At 33.4% G+C, this 18,969-nt stretch overlaps 1 protein-coding gene and 1 long non-coding RNA gene across 3 annotated transcripts; one reads left to right on the top strand and one right to left on the bottom strand.

Annotated features, from left to right (window-relative positions):
* The first annotated feature begins 367 nt into the window (after nucleotides 1-367).
* LOC119838189 lies at nucleotides 368-2,320 on the top strand. Its single transcript, XR_005288185.1, has 3 exons — nucleotides 368-491; nucleotides 1,694-1,874; nucleotides 1,961-2,320. It is a non-coding gene; the product is annotated as an uncharacterized LOC119838189 (long non-coding RNA).
* A 404-nt stretch (nucleotides 2,321-2,724) lies between these two features.
* Nucleotides 2,725-18,276, bottom strand: LOC119839469. Of its 2 annotated transcripts, none has more exons than XM_038365740.1 (6): nucleotides 17,756-18,276; nucleotides 6,414-6,492; nucleotides 5,230-5,493; nucleotides 4,817-4,940; nucleotides 4,077-4,738; nucleotides 2,725-3,819 (listed from the first exon to the last, which is right to left on the bottom strand). In XM_038365740.1, the coding sequence occupies exons 3-6, from the start codon at nucleotides 5,401-5,403 to the stop codon at nucleotides 3,235-3,237; spliced, it is 1,545 nt and encodes a 514-aa protein (XP_038221668.1). In that variant the 5' UTR covers nucleotides 5,404-5,493; nucleotides 6,414-6,492; nucleotides 17,756-18,276; the 3' UTR covers nucleotides 2,725-3,234. The 2 variants fall into 2 exon arrangements, with proteins under 2 accessions (XP_038221668.1, XP_038221667.1); XM_038365739.1 differs by lacking the exon at nucleotides 17,756-18,276 and adding an exon at nucleotides 8,016-8,234.
* Nucleotides 18,277-18,969: the final 693 nt, after the last annotated feature.

Here is an 18,969-nt window from a genome sequence, read left to right as displayed (position 1 = left end):
ATAAAAAAAAATAACCATTAAAAATTCAAAATCAATCGTTAGTTAATCTCAAGTGGAGACAAATCCAACCTATCTTTTTATCGCAACTCATGCCTGTCCGTCTGTTTCTCTTTCGCGCCTAAATCACTGAACAACGATATGTATGAAATTTTGACACAATGTCGGCATCCATTTTTTTAACTCTGCTAGATTGCGTGGAAACAATCGAATGCGCCGTAGTCTAAATATATTATCATAAGCTTCGATTATTAATATCTGACTGCTATATAATTAGGTATGTGTATATAATAACAAAAAACGATACAACATACACAATCGGCGACAAAAAATGTTCCCACTCCTCATTAAAATGTCTGGGTCTTTAGTAGTGTAGTATAATATTACGGGGTTGTGTTCAAACGCTCCGAACGAAAACATGCCCCAAAGTGCGTTAAAAATTGTAAAAATCACACATCTAGGACGTTAAAAAAGGAGGGAATTTCATATTTTCGGTAAGCACTAATACAAATGTATAATTACTCTCATCGTATTGTAAAAACTCATACTTCATCAATAAATCGTCGTAGAACACGAATTCTTAAACTGTCGAAATTATTAGGAAATAGCAAGTAGGTATCTTTCGATCATTCTAGGTACACAAATTGATAAAATACGTTATCAACTCATGGTAGAGTTTTAGTGCTTTATAAATTCAGCGTATGGTGATGAATGAATTTATTTTGAGGTATAATTCGTGCATCAGCTAGCTTAAAAAATTTAAATAAATTGCTTTTGTGAATACACCATGAAGTGACACGAATAAGATAGAATTTGCCTTAATGTTTGCCTCATTCGACTAGAATTTTACATACAAATTTTCGAAGAGAGTTTATATTCTAGTTGTATATTTTAATGAAGAAAGCAAGGAGCTCTTCAATTGACAATACTTACAAACGTACAATTTAAATTATCTCTCTCTCCACTCTACAATCGATCCATGTTACCTATATAATATAATATTATATTATATAATATTATAATATAATATTATATTATATAGGTAACATGGATCGATTGTAGAGTGGAGACGCTATTGCACTTGTTTTTCTTTAATACACAGACGCATACAAAACATCAAACCTCAGGTATTTATTTCCCTACGGATTAAGTAGGGCACAAAATCTTTTGTTGAAATGAACTTCTTTACACGAAGGTTATATTAAAACTTATAACTGACACTTAACATGACTAAAACTGACTGAAATTGTGCAGGCACTCTGCACTGTACTGTACACTGTAGTATTTAAAAATGAAACAATAAATTGTTCAGAGTTGACAGTGTAATCGTTTAAACCATTTTAGAAATATTCAGGAATGTGAGTTTTTCATTTCGATGAAATATTCGATGAATTATATTATTGAAACTACACGTTTCTCGATTATTCACGCATTTATGCAAGCAAACCGTAACTAGGTCGAAGTAAACCTTTGCATGGTCTATGTTGCTGGTAAAGGTACAGTTGAAAGGCATAAGTATAAAAAAATTAAGCTTATTGTGATTATGAAAGAAAAAGAAAAGGTATAGGTACTCATCTTTATTATAGGACTTCAATTAATTAAAGTCATAAAGTAGAACGGCTGCAAATGAATTACGAAAAAAAATGTATATATTTTGTATGTAATTAAAAACATGAGATTTATTTTTGTTGTTTAGCTATCCTCGAGATCCCATGCGGTGTGAGGAATGGATAACTGTTATAGCTTGTCAAAGATGCGAGGAATTCTATAAACCGAACCAAGTAAGCGTTGTATGTTCAAAGCATTTATTAGAAAGTGATGAATATTTCACCAATAAAGGCTTCAAAAGACTACACAAAACAGCTATGCCTCGAATAGTACGTGAAAAAATTAAATTAAAACATAAAATACGTATTTTATGAGCAATAACATAATTTTATCACATATTGTCTATTCGTTTCAGGAAAAAATGTAGAAACAGTTACTGAAACTTTGAAAAGCCCTTCATCATCACTAAACTTTGGCTCTGCAATACTGGACTCTCCAGAAAATGCTATTATTCAAAAGGAACTTTTCGCTTGTAAGAAACTTGATAAAACTAAAAGACAATAAAATATGTCAATTACGTAAACAAAACAGTAGACTGAAGAAAAAATGTAGTGTTTTGAAAGGTGTCGTGAGTATATTATGGCGGCTCCACACGCTTGCCACTTGTCGAAAAGTAGAACCCAATACAAATAGACAAATTAGGTGATGCAAACAGGGTTAATGGCGCTGACGATTGTTCAAACATGACGAACCTCGAGGTTCAGCTATTACTTATTTACATACACCCTTTAAGATAATTTATTTTTCAACACCCCAACTCACATTTTTTGTATTAAATTTACTATTTACATATTTGTATGTAATAATAAAATAACATAGTAAATTTAATGAATTTTAGATAATTTGGTAGATTAAGATCTAAATTACGTGTCACACTGTTATCCCTGGTAGACTGTTGAACCGATTTTAATCAAATTTGCACACCATGTGCAGTTAGATCCATCTTAAAAGTGGGATAATTTATTTATCGATTTCAACTACGATAAATGATTACCCAGGCGGAGCCAGCGCGTATAGCTAGAGTATTTAATATTTTTAGTCAACGTGTAAAAAATTTGTTCTTTTTCTATCGAATTTATAGGTATAGTTATAGGGTAATTAATTAATTAAAACGAACAATTCAACAAGTTGAAATCTTTTATTGCAAGTACAACATAAAAACATTAAAGTCTACCGCGATCAATTACCATGCATTATTTCAAAAACCTAACCAATTGAAGATTAATTAATATTAATTGTATGATTTATATTTTAAACTTTTAAGATTAATGTCGAGCCGTGTTAAGCTTCGATGAATAAAGACTAACAAACATAAAATCAAGATTTTAACACTTTTTGATAAAAATATAACAAAGTGTTAAGTTACTTTAGGCTTAAAAATTAATTCTTAAATTCTATAGTCAAATCCTGTATTAAAATGTCATATCCGAGTTTTAACTTTTAAGTAAAGCACAATAAATAATAACATGGTAGCTAAGATCGGAACAAAACATCCATGGCAAGTGTTTAAAACTAATATCTAATGCTCACATTAAAGCTATAAACACAATTTCAATACGCAAGCGCAAGATCCATGGGTTTAGATGACAATTGTATCAATTTGAAGCCGAGGAAATTCCTTCAACAGTATTAACCGACTTTATGTTGCGCAACCGCAGCCATAAACGCTTCCCGCAACTGTTTCGTTCTCTCTTCGAGCAAGTCGGCCTGCACCCTTAATTTTTTATTTCGTTCTTCTAATTCCTCGGCCAACTGTTCCATCTGTAGCTCCTTCAGCTTCCTGTTCATTCGAGATCTCTTCGAAGCCTCATTGTTCTTGTCTCTCAGCTCTCTGTACTTCGTCTCGTGCGTGGAAACAGACGAGGAGTTCTCGCTCACGTTGGAGACGGTGCTCTCCCGCCGCTTGGGCGGGCGGCCGCGGCGCGCCTTCGTCAGCTGCTGTGACCCTTCCAGCGCGCGTATCATATCCTTTATGGGTATGCTCGGCTTTCTCCTCTTGTACTTCCGCGGCGTTTGCTCCGTGTACGGTGTGTACGTTTCGTCTGACTCCTCGCTGTCGTGGCGCCGCCTCTTGCTCGCGTTGGATTTGCTGTCCTCCTCCGAGTCTAACTGAGGCTCGCTCTTAGGTGTTATGGGTTCATATTCAACTACTGGGGAATTACCAATTTTCGCACAGCTAGGTGATGCGTCATGCTCTGGTGGTGAAATCGGCGTCTAATAAAAGAGTAATAATAAAATAAATATATAAGGTAAATAATTAAAACGATAATAATAATTCAAGTTTTCGGAACTGATCAACTGACGAATAATGTTTTATCCTTAAATTTAAATTCACATTTATTTATTATTTCTTTCTAGTTTTTGCCTCACATTATGTTTTTAATTATGTATGGATGATGCAACTTTAACGGTTCACTTCTGTGCAAATAAAAAGCCCAAAACTAACGTGGACCAGTTAAGAGACAACTCACCGATGCCATGAGCGGACACTTCTCCTTCTCCAACTGCTCGACGAAGGTAAGCACCTCGGGGGTGCTGATGACGTCAGCGGGCCAGTGCTGGCGCGCCACGTCCACCGACAGCGGCGCGGCGCGGCGCCCCGCCGGCCCGTCGCACATAACGTCCTGAACGTCGTTGATTACGTACTCCGATATCACTACGTCGTTCCTCTCTACCTCCCGGGGTATGACGGACATGAATTTCATGTCCAGAGAGTCCTCTTGATCGATGAAGGGCATTGTGTTGTGTATGTTTGTATGTGGTTTCATGTAATTCATATCGTGTGTGGTGTGCCAGACGGGCTCCGAGGTCGTTTGCCAAGGATTCGCGTCGGCTGCGGTCTCTGACGCTAATTCACCTATCACCACAGGTAATTTATCTATATCTAAAAATTGTTCTTGGAACGGGACCACCTTGTCCTCGCCCATGAAACTAGCGGGACCGAAAAGATCTGTATTGAAAGTCGCCATCCCGTCCGCATTCGGCGACACGGGGTAGCTGGGTGGCGTTGGGTTGTATAAGCCCGCTTGTGTTATTGGAGAGTTAGCGTCGAATACATCCCAACCTTGCGGTGAGAATTGTGTGTGCAGTGTGTCAGTGTTGTGTGCCCTTGTTTGTGTTGTTTTTGCTGGATCTAAGGAAGAAACGTTGCGTTAGATTTATATAATTATTTGTTGAATTCAGGTATTCGATAGAATTCAACGATACTCACCAATGGACTGTACTACTACTTGTTCGGTAGGTGCGTCGCACCACTGAATCAGATCTTGGAAGAATTCTGCATCCGAATCGTGGAACATTGTACTCTGGAATACGGGCTCCGGTTTCAGAAATTCCTGAAAAATTAATTATCATGTTAGGATATGACTTTGCTTTCAGTGCAAAATCTTTATTAGTGGTAGAGCAATGTTGTACCCATAATCTTGAATACAGCATCCTGGGATGTGTCCCATGGAAAACCCAGATGTTCATGATAGACGTTCACTTAATACTTATAAGAACCATAACCAAACCAAATATTGAACGTTTTGCCCGTGGCTCTACCACAAAAAAGATTTGTAGCCTATAAAACTTCACAAATAATAAAAAATTCACAGTACTCACGTGCTGCCGACCGCTCCTTACCTCTGAATAGCTGCTGGTTGTTGGCACTGGCGATGAAGATGCTGATTCCGTTCTTAGGTCGGTCACAACTCCGTAAGGACCGTTCACCTGTTGGTTCTTTTCGGACTTTAAACGATCTATTTCTACCACTTTCAAATGACTGCGAGTCTTGTGACTCGTTTGGGAAAAAACCATGTCTTTCGATGTTTGGATCGTATTGATTTCCGATATCGTCTCCTCGACGCGGACAGACGTTGATCTTTTGAGCAACCATTTTGAATAGAACTACAAACAAAAATGATACGACGTAACATAATGTGCATATATTTATGAAGCAAGGAGAATGATGTTTTATGATGGGGGGAGGCATGCAACAAAGTAATATGAACGACATGAGTAGGTAGCTTAATTAACATAAAGGTTTTACAGATCATAAAATAAGCTTTGTGATAAAGTGATGAAAGACAGAAAAGAGAAGACATTCAGACGTATCATTAAATTTTTAAATATTTGTACAATATACAGTTTATAGAAGAAAAAAAAAACATAAGAGTTAAATGAATGCATAAATAATAAAGTTTTGAAAAGTTATATTTAAGCTTGCAAATGAAGAGATTCACTGAACTACACTGAGAATACTATGAAATAATGCATGTATGCATGACAATGATATGTGGTTGCTACTCATGATCTCTAATAGATTTCCCGCATAACAATCCACTTTTTCCTATATAATCGACAGAAACATTTGCTTCAGTAAATAACTTTAAACTTGTTGAGACATGCATTAATTTGATTACGGAATATTCCATTAACGTTTTACGATAACTACATCGTTATCTTCATAAAAGATTTTACGATAGATAGATAGCATTTAAATTGATGAGAATTTTTAAAACAGACATAGGCACTAGACTTCATGAATCACAAAATCTCTTCATTAATGGTGAGAATCAATTTAACAATCTTCTTTTAATTAAGTAACTTCTTTTAAACTATTTAGTAAAGTATTGACATTTAAATGGACTTTTAAAGTTTTATTGTAATGATTATTATTTCTCTAATATAGGGATCGATTTGAGAGTTTAATTAGGCTGATCCGATGCTTTCCCGCTTGCGCTTGCTTTCTTGCCCTTCAGTCTTGTACCTGCAACAGAAATGAGGTCAGGGGAATTGGTGCCGCCGCAGCGGTGATCGGTACTCACTTTGTTGAACTCGTCACGAGCTCCTATTGAAATCTTAAACCTTTAAGCTCCCGTCCAAGACAGTTTCACAGTGGAAGTCCTGCAACAATAGAGAAATACGCTAAGTTTTAAATTTCGTTAATATAGACTTCATTTTAACTGTGTTATGGTCATTAATTGTAATACGCAGCAGGGACATATAAGACGAACCAAGACTATAAGATCATTTTATTATTTCGATATGTGTACTTAATGTTATCTATACTAATTAGATAAAAAGCTGAAGATTTTGTTTACGCGCTATATCGCGAACTACTGGACAGATTTCAAGAAATATATATATATATATTTATTGTGTTCTGTCCTGTGTGCTATTTATAATCTCAACGCTACTTCCTATCTTTCTTTCATTCTTTATTTATGTCACATGGAGGATCGCTAGTATTTCACATAAGTAATAAAATATTAACATAAAATTGTAAAGGTTGGTTAGACCACTATTTAATGCTTACGTACCAAATTAAAATTTTAAGAACACACGATAAACGTGTTATTTAAAGTTAATAAGAGCGGAGGTATGTCTGCATGACCTTTCATAGAGTAGGTATATTGTGAATGGGAACCGACGATCCGAAAATACAAACGAATGCGAATGCCTATTATAACAAGTCTGAAATTGTTATAATTGTGGAGGGAACTTCTAGAATAATATGGAAAGCCGCTTCATTAATAAACAGCTAACCTTTATACTTTATAGAGCACTAATAGCATTAGAACGACACGTGGACCGAAACGTGTTATCGCCGTCGTGAACAATTCACAGTTATCTCGGAGACAAAATGGATGTCGGTATCAGTGTTATCAACATTATGTGTTATCGTGTGTGAGATAGAAGTCCACTCAGCTTTAATTGAGCTATAAACTTGAAGGATATCGTCCCCCACATCATTAATCAAATCTACTAGTTTCCTTTTTTCATATTCCAAAAATAACTCAATGTAACTTGAACGTGATTTTACTTTTTTTTTTTTTTGTAAAAACATAAACAAGTTCGAATATTTCCTCCTGAAACAACTTTCACAAACATGTTTACACCTGCTTCCGAACAAAATCTACCTTCACCACACCGTTGATACAAGGCCATTACAGGCGTACAGGTTTTTTTTTATTAATAATTTACATTAATTTTATACGATCTTACGACACACTTATCAAATAAAATATGTAGGTATATGTATCCTACGTTCTAAAACTGAATATATAATAGCTATTTAATAATCCATTAGAAACGACCTCGACCATGCCAACTAAAGGCGGATAGCTTACGTTTTCAAATTTTATAGAAACTTCAACGTAATAAAAATAGACACTTTGGTATATGTATATTTCAAAATCATATCTATTCGAGTTCCATCGTGTTCTAGAAATAACATGCTCATGTACAATCGTCTTTGTACACGCAGTTACCACATTAACTCGACAGCTTCATGAGAGAACAAAAAGTACCTAAAAATGTACTATGTAGAGCAAAGATAATATGAAATAGTAATATTAAGAGAATAAATATTAACTAATTACCTAATTATAACTTTTCAATAACAATAACAACAATCTATAACTTACCTCAACAACGAGTTGTTTTGAAGGCACTCTTATGATAACGATGTAAGTCACTCTTTAAAAGATATGAAAAAGAAGTAACTTTTGCGCATGTAAAGATAAAATTAATTAATAATATTATTTATTTCAAGGTCAAAACAAGTTTTCGCTTACTAAAAACAAAATAACAACACGCGCACCCAGTGCGAGCTCATAAAACGTTGTGCAACATTCGCACACAATGCGGTTCACAATTTTCCTCAAGTCCCCACCGCTCTCTACTTGTTCTAAAAATAACCTCCGAGCGTCGTCATTGGTCGATAAGACTGACGTCAACTTTTTGAGCCAATAACGGACCGGCGATTGTGACGGTCACGAGACCGTCGCTTTTCGTCGTTCTATAGATTCACATATGTATATGTATTTCTCGCAAATACGAAGTAAAGCGTGGGTAGGAGGGCAGGGGCAGGCGGGGGGACTTCAGTGGGGATTCACGCAGAACAAATCTATGAAATAACATACACAATGCAGGCCACTGTTTTTCTTTATGACTCATTTATACAAAACATTTGCTGACATTAGATATTGAAATTTTCATAGAGTTTCAGCTCTATGAAAATTTCAATATCTATTTATATGTTGTTGTTTACCTAGATTACGGACTTTGGTATTTGACAAAATAGTTTTGATAGATAAAAAAGGCGCCTGATTAGTATATTAATTAAATACCTATTCGATTTAAACATTTTCGAATGGCTTTTGAAATATGTGCTAACGTAATTTTAACGACATTTACATATTAGAACCTTCAGTATAACTACGTAATGATTACTATTGGTCAGCTATATCATTATGTTATGTTATCGTTGTCTTAATTGATAGTTTGTATTTCTTGGTAGAGATGTTAATAATTTTATTTACATATTACAAAAGCAAAACAGAATAAATAATGAAAAACGTAGATTCCTTCTGTGATTATTATCCTGAAAATGTATGTTCCGTGGATTGCATAAAGAATTTGAGCCACTGAGTTACAAAAACGATATACCTTTATATCGAACCGAATAGTCTTCTCAGAAAATTAGTTACCTATTTATTTCTATTGGTAATAGATAATGTAGCCTATTTAGGCTTAATTTCTTCAATATTGCTAGAATTTTTTGAAAACATATGTGCAACTTCATAGCCTTGTATATGACAAGCTCAAGAAAAAAAGAGTTGATATATTTTACACGAAATCTTTTCTTAATATGAAACCTTGGTTTTGAATGATATTTGAGTATAAATAAAGCGTTCACGTCGAACAATCTCCCAAACAAAAATTGAAATGGAATATACCATATCTTCTAAACAAACTGCATTCTGCACTAAAATTTCGTCATAACTTTTTGATTTCGAGTTTTTAAACCATCTTCATTACTATATATAATATCACTGTCACTAATAATAATATAGAGTCGCTTGCTCTGACCTCCCTATGACCCTATGTCTCTATGTATGCTTAAATCTTTAAAACTTTGGGTTTCTTTAATAGATGGAGTGATTCAAAATGCAAGTTTAACATCCATTAAACTACTGCGAAGAGCAAGTTGTTGTATAAAAATAGGTTAACGAAACGACGAGCGCGTTAAGTTGCTTATGAACCGCTGAATATGGCATGGTCGACTTATCCACTCAAATATCAATTAAGTTTCACCTACGTTACCAAAGGCATGTGGGTACAACTAGTTCGAACTAGGGACAGCACTGTGTAACGGGTAACGGGTTATAACTGTAACAGTTATACGTTTTTTGATGAAATGGACGTAACGATTAGATTTTAACGCTAACATTTTGCAAGTAATTATTGAAAAAAATAAATAAACTCAGTTACATGCCATTCTGTATAACTACTGGTCTTAATTTTGCAAGACTTCTAAATAAAAGATTCGAGCAATCCCCAATATAACAATCCCCAATAGTCTTTCATCTTAATTTCTTGTCATATGATTAATAAAGCTCCAAGGCTTTCCAGCAATCACTTTAGAACATTATTTCATAGAGTTAGACTAGAGAGATTATAATTTTTAAATAATATTAAGCTAGAAGAAGATGGGGTTTGAGGCCTTAATCAATTACAATGGTAATATTTACTAAGTACAAGTTGAAATACTAATTATTCAGCGCAAAATAGATTTAATTGAATGGATTTAATTTTTCCTTGAGTTTAACATCCAAAACTCAATGTATTGCTTTCAGATGACTTGTGTTAAGTATGTATTTGTTTTTTTGAATGTTTACGGTGTTTTAAGATTTAATAACCTGAACCTAATATAAGGTTAAAAAATTGTAAAAAAAAAAGCATACTTTAATGACAGATTTAACCTAATTTTCTTATTTACTCATATACAGAGTATAGTAAGATAATTATTTAATCCTGGTGAATAAAAAGGTCCCATAAATAACAATACTTGTAAAAAAAAACAAGTCTCGCAACACAACTCTTCAATTGTAAACAGTTGTGAGATACATGTAATACCAAGGTGGTCATTAATTTATTCAGTCCCTACTCAAGGGACCTTCTGTCTTAAGTTATTACGTAATTAACTAACCTAGCAACATCATACAGATACCATATTCATATATATTTATAATCTTTAAGTTACGCTTGCTACGATAAGTATATTAACATATCGACCAGGTTCGTTTAGAAATCAAAGAGAAATCAATATTGTTGTTGCGTATGCTACAAATTAGGTTAGGTTAAGGTTTGGAGTGGTATATCCGTACACAACTTTAAACTAGATACGTTCATGCGTATCAAACACTAGCTTAAATGACTCATTCATCGGCTTTGAAGGTTTAATAACCTCCATTATATCAGACATGCTTGTTTTGGTGATCACGTCACGGTGACTTATATTATCCAACTATGTAGGTAGTTAGTTTATAAATATAGATACAATTTATATCTAAAACCAACATGCAAGCTCTGCTGCTAATGCAATATACTCAAAGGTGTGTTGTATCACCCAAAAGATTCAAATCAACGTGCACGACGTTAATAAAATTGAGAGCAGGATATTATATAATAGGTACTAAAATACAGGAATGGCTCTATGTATTTAAATTGTGCAAAAATTGTATGGAAATTGATAAAATAATAGTTACAATGATAATAATGCACGACAAACTATGTAATCGGAATATCCAATCTATTCTGATTGAATATTCCGATTGTTAATTGTCATCATGGATACGATGTAAATAATTGTGCGATAGATAAATGTTGCGCATGGGTAATTATGACTTAATTACACAAAGATGATATCGTCCTTCACCTTAGCACGATGGTGAACACGCAAACGTCATTATAATATAATATAGATACAACGAGTAGTGGATGTAGCTTAGTTTGTTCCCACCCATCTTGGCCTCTGACGTGGGACGCTATCTAGTATGCTTAGCTACTTTTTGCTGTGTCACGGTGATAAGAAAATTTAAAAATATTAACTAAATATATTCAGATGAAGTCTCGTACACTCAAAGGCATTTTAGATTGTAACCGGTAATGAAATGGTTATTCTGTAGTCCGTGGTAGAGACGTTGTCATTAACATTCTTTTAGGTCATTACATTGACGAAATATTCAGTGTCGACGTTTCGATATTAAATGGGCGTATCATTGAATGGAACATTAACATATATATACTTCACGTTGTTGATTAAAAATGATAGAAACAAATATATATATACATATAGCTAATGTACTTATACAATTGTAAAAAGTAGATATAAGAAATGATTAAAATTATAGATAAAAAACTTTCATAGCGTGGATAAAAAAAATCAATGATTAATTTGACGTTGTACGAAGGAATTGCGTTAGGTCAAGTAAATGAATGGAAAAAAACTTGATATATAAAGACGTATTATGTTACTACCTAGAGATAAAATTATTTTCCTTATTAGGGTTTGACATCATTATCCAATGGATACAGATGTAAGCCATAACAGATGAAGTATGTTTTCCTACTGATTTTTTTCTGATGAAGCATTGCAGGACATAATAACAAATAATGTATTCAAATGCTTTAGATTCGTGAACTTTTTATATCAATTAAATATGAGTATTTATAGTATATAAAGTATAACTATTATTTATTTACCTGCATGTGTTATAAATTGTCAGTCAAATGTAACGGAAATTGGTTCACATCAATTATACTATTAAGAGACGTTAATGTACAGATAAACACATAAAATTTAAAGAACACGACACAGCCTTTACGCCTATTCGAGTTTGTAATAACGGTACCTATTCTATCTATGTGTGTAGAAAATTGTGAATGTGTAGAATTTTAAATATTATACTAAACGTCTGATTCAGAGTTATAAACACAGTAGCTGCGCCCCACAGTTTCACGCGCGTAAGTCTGTTTCCCTTAAGAATATCGGAATGAGAACCTATGTGTTATTCCAGTTGTCCAGCTATGTACATACCAAATTTCATTGCAATCGGTTTAGTAGTTTTTGCGTGAAAGAATAACAAACATACACACATCCTTACAAACTTTCGCATTTATAATATTAGTAGGAAGTAGGAGAGAATAATTTATAATAAATTTTAACAAACATTGAACATCCTGGAAATCCCACGCTACAATAACCGCTTTCGATAATACCATCGTGGCGGTAATTAATTCCTACACATAACTATTACAAAATTGTTCTAAATCTATCCTCATTCGACGTAATTATCTCGTTTTGAAATAAAATAATAAAGACACAAATCCATTAATCTAACAACTGACCAATATACGACTCACCATGACTTTTCATTTCACGAAAAATTTTCCAACGTTTTAAATTTATTTGAAAATCATTGAATGAATGTTGTAAGTAAACAAACATTTTTTATAGAATGTGCTTCAGAAAAATTAAATAGATTCAATATAATTATGTGATATTTCAACACTTTAGAATTACAATTTTGTTTAATGATCTTTGTTTCTTTTCTTACGCCTTTCTAAAATGATTGGCAAAATATATTAAGCAGGCCGCCAGTAGTTCCAAACAATAATCGATTGTTATTTAACGCAGGCAGACTTATAATTAATATTTCAAGGCATCGCCTTCTTACTAGTTTCTATTAGCCATTAAGAACTAGGAAACTAAGCTTAGTGCTTGAATTTAACTGTTGTAAATACAAGAAAAGCGAATACTGAGTAGACGATTGGAAAATTACATTTCTATTTCTATTGCAATTTATAATCTCCATTTGAATTATATTTTTTAATTACCTGCCTGAAATTATGTATAGTATATATTGTGATGATATTCTGTATGTAGTAGTCGAGCACGCATTGGCATGAATTCGGCCACCTCGCACCGGGGAAGTACCACACCCTCACAGAAGACCGGCGTAAAATAGCATACTGCTGAGTTTCGTCCGGTGAGTAGGGGAGCCGGAGGCCCATATCCTTTTCCTTCCCCTTCCCAGTCCCTTCCTTTACTTCTCAGCCCAATCCTTTCTTAATCCCTTCCCAATTTCATGTGTTATCAAAGTCGGCCATCCATTTGTAGAGGCGTAAGGTCTGCAATGGACCTTATGCTTCTCTAAATGTTCATGGGCGGTGGTAGCGCTGACCATCAGGCGTTCCACCAGCTCCATTGCCCACTGTGACATATAAAAAAATATATGTTGAGTATTGACCATGATATTGCATGTTTTAAATTTGAATATGACAAAATATAATGTACTCTACTAACAAGTTATTTATAAGAAATTGATACTAGCAATTTGTTTTCGAAATAAATAAATTATAATTATAAATTATTAAAAAAGTAAGAAACAGTAGAATAAGAGAAAACAATTAACTTGTTATTGCAATAGGGGATACATCACACTAAAAACCCAATATGTTATACAGACGAATTTATAAATGAATGTAAGTAAGATTTGGGGAACTATGTATTAAAAATATGACCAGCTAATTTTATTAAAAGTACTTTATAGGTACTTGAAAAACTTATTATCGCTGTGACGAATTATAATTTTCTATGCATTCATCTGAATCTACATCATTCTTTCATAAATTACTTTGAATTCTAACTACGTATTAGAAATAACTTCGGACTAAGGGATTCCGTAAGAGTGTACCGCTTACTGACGAAAGACATTATTATAAAACTGATAATATATTTATGACCGTAAACTACAATAGCGTGTACGACCTTTTCATGCTAGAATCACATTTTGAAGTTTAGAATGTAGGTATGTATTTTAAAAAAGTTTTTACTGTTAGGCGATTGGATGGTTAGGTAATAAATGAGTCATGTCCTGGCGCCAGCTAGTCGCATGTTTCCTACAATTTCGTTGAAATGTAGCTTATCGCGTATGTAACACACGTTTGTCAGGAAATTATCGATTTTTATTATAATAATAAGCAAATGATACTGCAACTGCCATGAACGCATTACGTATTTCAAAAATTGCACTACACCAAATCGGAGCCAAATCTTGATTATTTAGTCTAAAGCCGTTCTAACAAATCTAAAATAACGCCAACCCGTTCTCAGTTACGAAAGCAAAACCAGTTCGCGTTGAGGATAACGATGCAGAGAAAGTAAACCATCAGTTTACATATGCCGGTGGGTATTTCCACAAAATTTCACTTCACACTGCAGCTACGTCGATTGGAAGCTAACAGAATTTATAATATTATGTATAAAGCGTTTATTTCGAAGCCAATATCGACAAAAAGCCAAAAAAAAATTGACACAATTATTTATAGTCAAATAATAAACACGAATAAACAATGATATAAAGAGTCTAGCAAACATATATAAACCAGCAGGTATATCAATTTGTAAAGTACTTATTCATCGCCCTATTGAATCGCCTGTCTGACATCATTCATAGTTCAAATGCGCGATAAATACTAGATTTTGCTTGAAATATTTTGATGGATTACAATGATACTACATATTGCACAGAACAATGTTTTTCCAACATTGTACTTTAACACACATGCAATAAGCCATACATTTCTATAACATTCTTCACAAATAATAGACTACTATATTTCAGGAAGTAAGAAATCATGTGATTACCGTTGGTCACATGTCATGCTTAGAACTATTAGGAGCATAAATAAGCAAATGCAGCAAACTGTGACAAAAGTAATTAAATAATGTAGTCACATGAGGTACCTAGCGTATGTTTGACTAAAATAAATTTAGTTTCTTATTTTTTATTGTTATAATTTTAATCAACCTCTTCTATATAAAACTTTTTCTATACAACTCGATCAATCAATGGAGGGGCAAAATTTTGAATATTTGCTTTTCGCAAAATTGGTTAGAAATGTTTTTGTTTTATTTATAGGTACTCATATAACGTACTAATACAAAAAAAGATTGATTTGTTAAACAGGCTCAAAAAAACTGTTTGAACGTATATAACCGTAATCTATATTGCAAAAAATTCACCACTAGAGAGCTTAATCATCTACGAGTAACATAGCCTATATTGTATTAATACAATAAATAAAAAGAGGGAGATTAATTAGAAGCAATGTAAAGCATTCTGTAAGGATTCAAATCATTCATTTCATTCAGTCATTACTTCGTGTGCGTTAAGAAAACCTTTAATGATAATATTATGTTATTTTATAAAATAACCCTTACTTAATATTGGAAAGGCGATAGTAACTCTGTCTGTTTGTCCTTTCTTCTTCTGTAATTATGACAAATAATGGAGGTGTCAACAGAACGCGTACGAATGCGCGCGCGCGCGTCAGAGCGCTAACCTGTAGCCGCCTTATGACGCCGAAGTCTACTACGCGCCAATGGCTTTGTTTGATAGATAAGAAAAGAAAAGCCTTAAAAGGCCTACCGGGCGCAACTGGGCCGAGCAGCTTGTACCTCTTAAGAAGACATAAAACAAAACACAAAGAAACATTTTAAACAATTACATCAAAGTAACTAATTATCTTTTTGAACTTTATATTCCTTTAAATAGTAGTATATTTATAAGGCATATGTGTTAATCCAATTTGTCTATATTATGGATTATAGTTTAGTACTGTGTGAGTTAACTGTCATCATTATTGCATCACCTTTCCTACCCATTGGTTCATACATGAACTGTGAACTAAACAAACATGACTCACTGCAAAATTTGCTTTGACTGAATGTTGCTATTATTATAATTGATATTCCTATATACCTACAATGATCATGTACTAAAATATGTTTAAGGAAAATTTTTTTGGAAGTCAATTCCTCATTAAGTGCTATTTTCAAAATACACAGATATATAAGAATAATAAGCTGGGTTGGTGGCTCTCTAAACTCTTTTGAGAGTAGTTTACAAAAATTTCAATATCTGTATTTTTTACATTTTCACTGCTCTAATCAGTGAATAAATATATATTGAAAAAAAAATCAACACTTCACAATACCAAAAAGATGAATAATATGATTGATGTGACATGTTTAACTCAAGCTCTTGGGAGGATAGGATGTAGGATGATTGCCCAAAGGCATTGATAAAAAATTTTAATAACAGCAACCTTTATAATTTCTCTTTTGTACTTTTTTCTAATTTGAAGCATCCAGTATTTTATATTAGGTTAAATACTATCACACATAGTATAAAACAAAGCTTCTTTCTGCCTTTGTCTGTCTGTCTGTGCCTTTTTTAAGTCTTCTTCTAAAGCATGCAACAGATTTTGATATGGATTTGATATGTATTTTAGTTTAGGTCGTAAAGTAAAGTCCTAATCATTGATATTTCCATGCATTTGTTGCCTTAATCGTAAATACTACATGAATGTTATATGTATGCAAGTATTGTTTGTCTTAGAAAGATCTACAAATAAGTTGGTTCAAGTAAATAATAAAGAAGGGGGAAAACAATAAGAATAAATAGAAACAATACGAAAACTGAACATAGGAAATTGAAAATCTAAATATATAAAGTACAAAGATGACTGACTGACTGATTTATCAATCCCATACCAATCAGACTAGAATTAGCCAAATAGCCACTATGAATTAGCAGCATCGGCAAAGAAAGGATTTGAAATTTTACCCCCAGACAGGGTAAATAGGGATAAAACTTTGTACCACTAATTGTATTAAGTTTAAAATTTAATTTTTACCACAGGCAAGCTGCAAGCCAACAGCTAATAATAATAATATGGGCAAGTTTTCTGCAACTCGACATCAAGCGCCTATTTTATGTGAAAAGAAAAGGAGGGGGTGACCAGTCAAAGCTCAAACTATCCCAGATCCTCCATGAAGCTAAGCAGCTTCGCCAACAGCTAATTAAGAAAAATTGTAAAATCCAATACAAATATTTGACCATTCCTATGAAAGACAGTGCAGGGAGTCCGACATGTTACTTAGATTTATTTTAAACTAAAGATATACCTTTTTAATATAACAAGAAAACATGATTTGATTATTTTTATGCCATATCTCTATAGAATATATCATACAGAGCATTCAATTACTTTACACAGCTTATGAATAACTAGCTGCGCCCCACAGTTTCACCTGCATAGTTCTGTATCCCGTAGGAATATCGGGACAAAAACTTGCCTATGTGTTATTCCAGTTGTCCAGCTATCTGCGCACCAAATTTCATTGCAATCGGTTCAGTAGTTTTTGCGTGAAAGAGTAACAAACATACACACAACCTTACAAACTTTCGCATTCATAATATTAGTAGGATAGGATAGGATTAATATGTATATATTTAAAAAAAATACTTACATATTTAAGTGTCTTGTGAATAAAACTCTCTTAAACTTCTCTATATTTTCTTTTCTCGTGCAATAACACATACAATAATACTGTGTTCGGCGTAAAATGTTTTGAACAGTATTATGTAAACCGTAGATATTTTGCAACAATATATTATTGATTTCTACGGAATGCGCGTTGACCATGTTAAATCCCAACAGGCTGGTATACTATGTGTACGATAAATGAGTTCCTTTTTTATTCACAAACAATCAGTTGCGGCGGTCTTAATTTTATGTAAGACCCAAGTAGCAATAGGTTTCGGTAACAACAAGCAATTATGAAGGTTTATCAGTTATGCTTTTCCAATAGGGAAAATCAATGAAAATTTCACAAACCACAATCTATAAATCGTTCACTATAATTTGCCATTTATTTATTTTCAATAAAGAATTTTAAACACGCACACGTAATGTCTTGTTAGCTATTCATCAAATTATGTATTAAAGTACTCTTTGTTATCAAATAAATGAGACAGAGCCTATAGCGTAAAAAAATCGTCTACGTATGATGAAACTCACGAAAAGTGTTAGGACAGAAGTTGAAGTAGTTTATAGATCCATGTAATTTCGCGAAGTCACAAAACTGACCTACAAATATTGCGAACTGAGATAGCGCTATTTTGTTTTACAAATGGATGACAGAGATGGATAGTTTCGTTATGTCAAGCATGATGTCAAGATCATATGACATGTAAGAATATGCGTTAATTGAAATCACGTCAGCACGGTTCTTTTCACGTTCAAAGCAATAACCATTATATCAATAATAATAAGTATTAGACTAAAAAGTACAATATTTGGTGTACCGTATGCTGTAAGTAGGTAACAATGTACGATGGACATAATATAGTTAATAACAGGACTGATAACTCATAGAAGTTTATTTGGTAAATGGAATTAAGTAAGATTTTTAACTAGATTCATATTATTATACCTATAAGATTTAACTGCTTATTAAGTCAAATTTGTGTTCCTTTGTTCTTGTGTTGTTGTCAATATGTGTTCGTATGTAGTTTTCAATGTATTTCTGAATTTAAGGAAAAATTTCATGGTGGTCGCGGACAAATACTAACCAATTAACGTGGCCCCTTTACTAAAGCGGCTCAACAGAACACACTTTTGGTTTTAGTTGGTAGAAATCCGACATTACCCACGGCTCCTATCCCGGGGACGTGCTAATGT

Source organism: Zerene cesonia, chromosome 3, assembly GCF_012273895.1.
Source record: "Zerene cesonia ecotype Mississippi chromosome 3, Zerene_cesonia_1.1, whole genome shotgun sequence".
NCBI lineage: Eukaryota > Metazoa > Arthropoda > Insecta > Lepidoptera > Pieridae > Zerene > Zerene cesonia.
Note: the sequence above shows the minus strand (reverse complement) of the source record. Positions and strands in the feature narration are given on the sequence as shown.

Coding starts and splice junctions, on each gene's coding strand:
- LOC119839469 (XM_038365740.1), bottom strand. CDS start 5,403: ATGGTTTTTTCCCAAACGAGTCACAAGACTCGCAGTCATTTGAAAGTG. Junction 4,941..5,229: donor CAACCAGCAGCTATTCAGAG/GTAAGGAGCGGT, acceptor TTAATTTTTCAG/GAATTTCTGAAACCGGAGCC. Junction 4,739..4,816: donor AGTAGTAGTACAGTCCATTG/GTGAGTATCGTT, acceptor TTTCTTCCTTAG/ATCCAGCAAAAACAACACAA.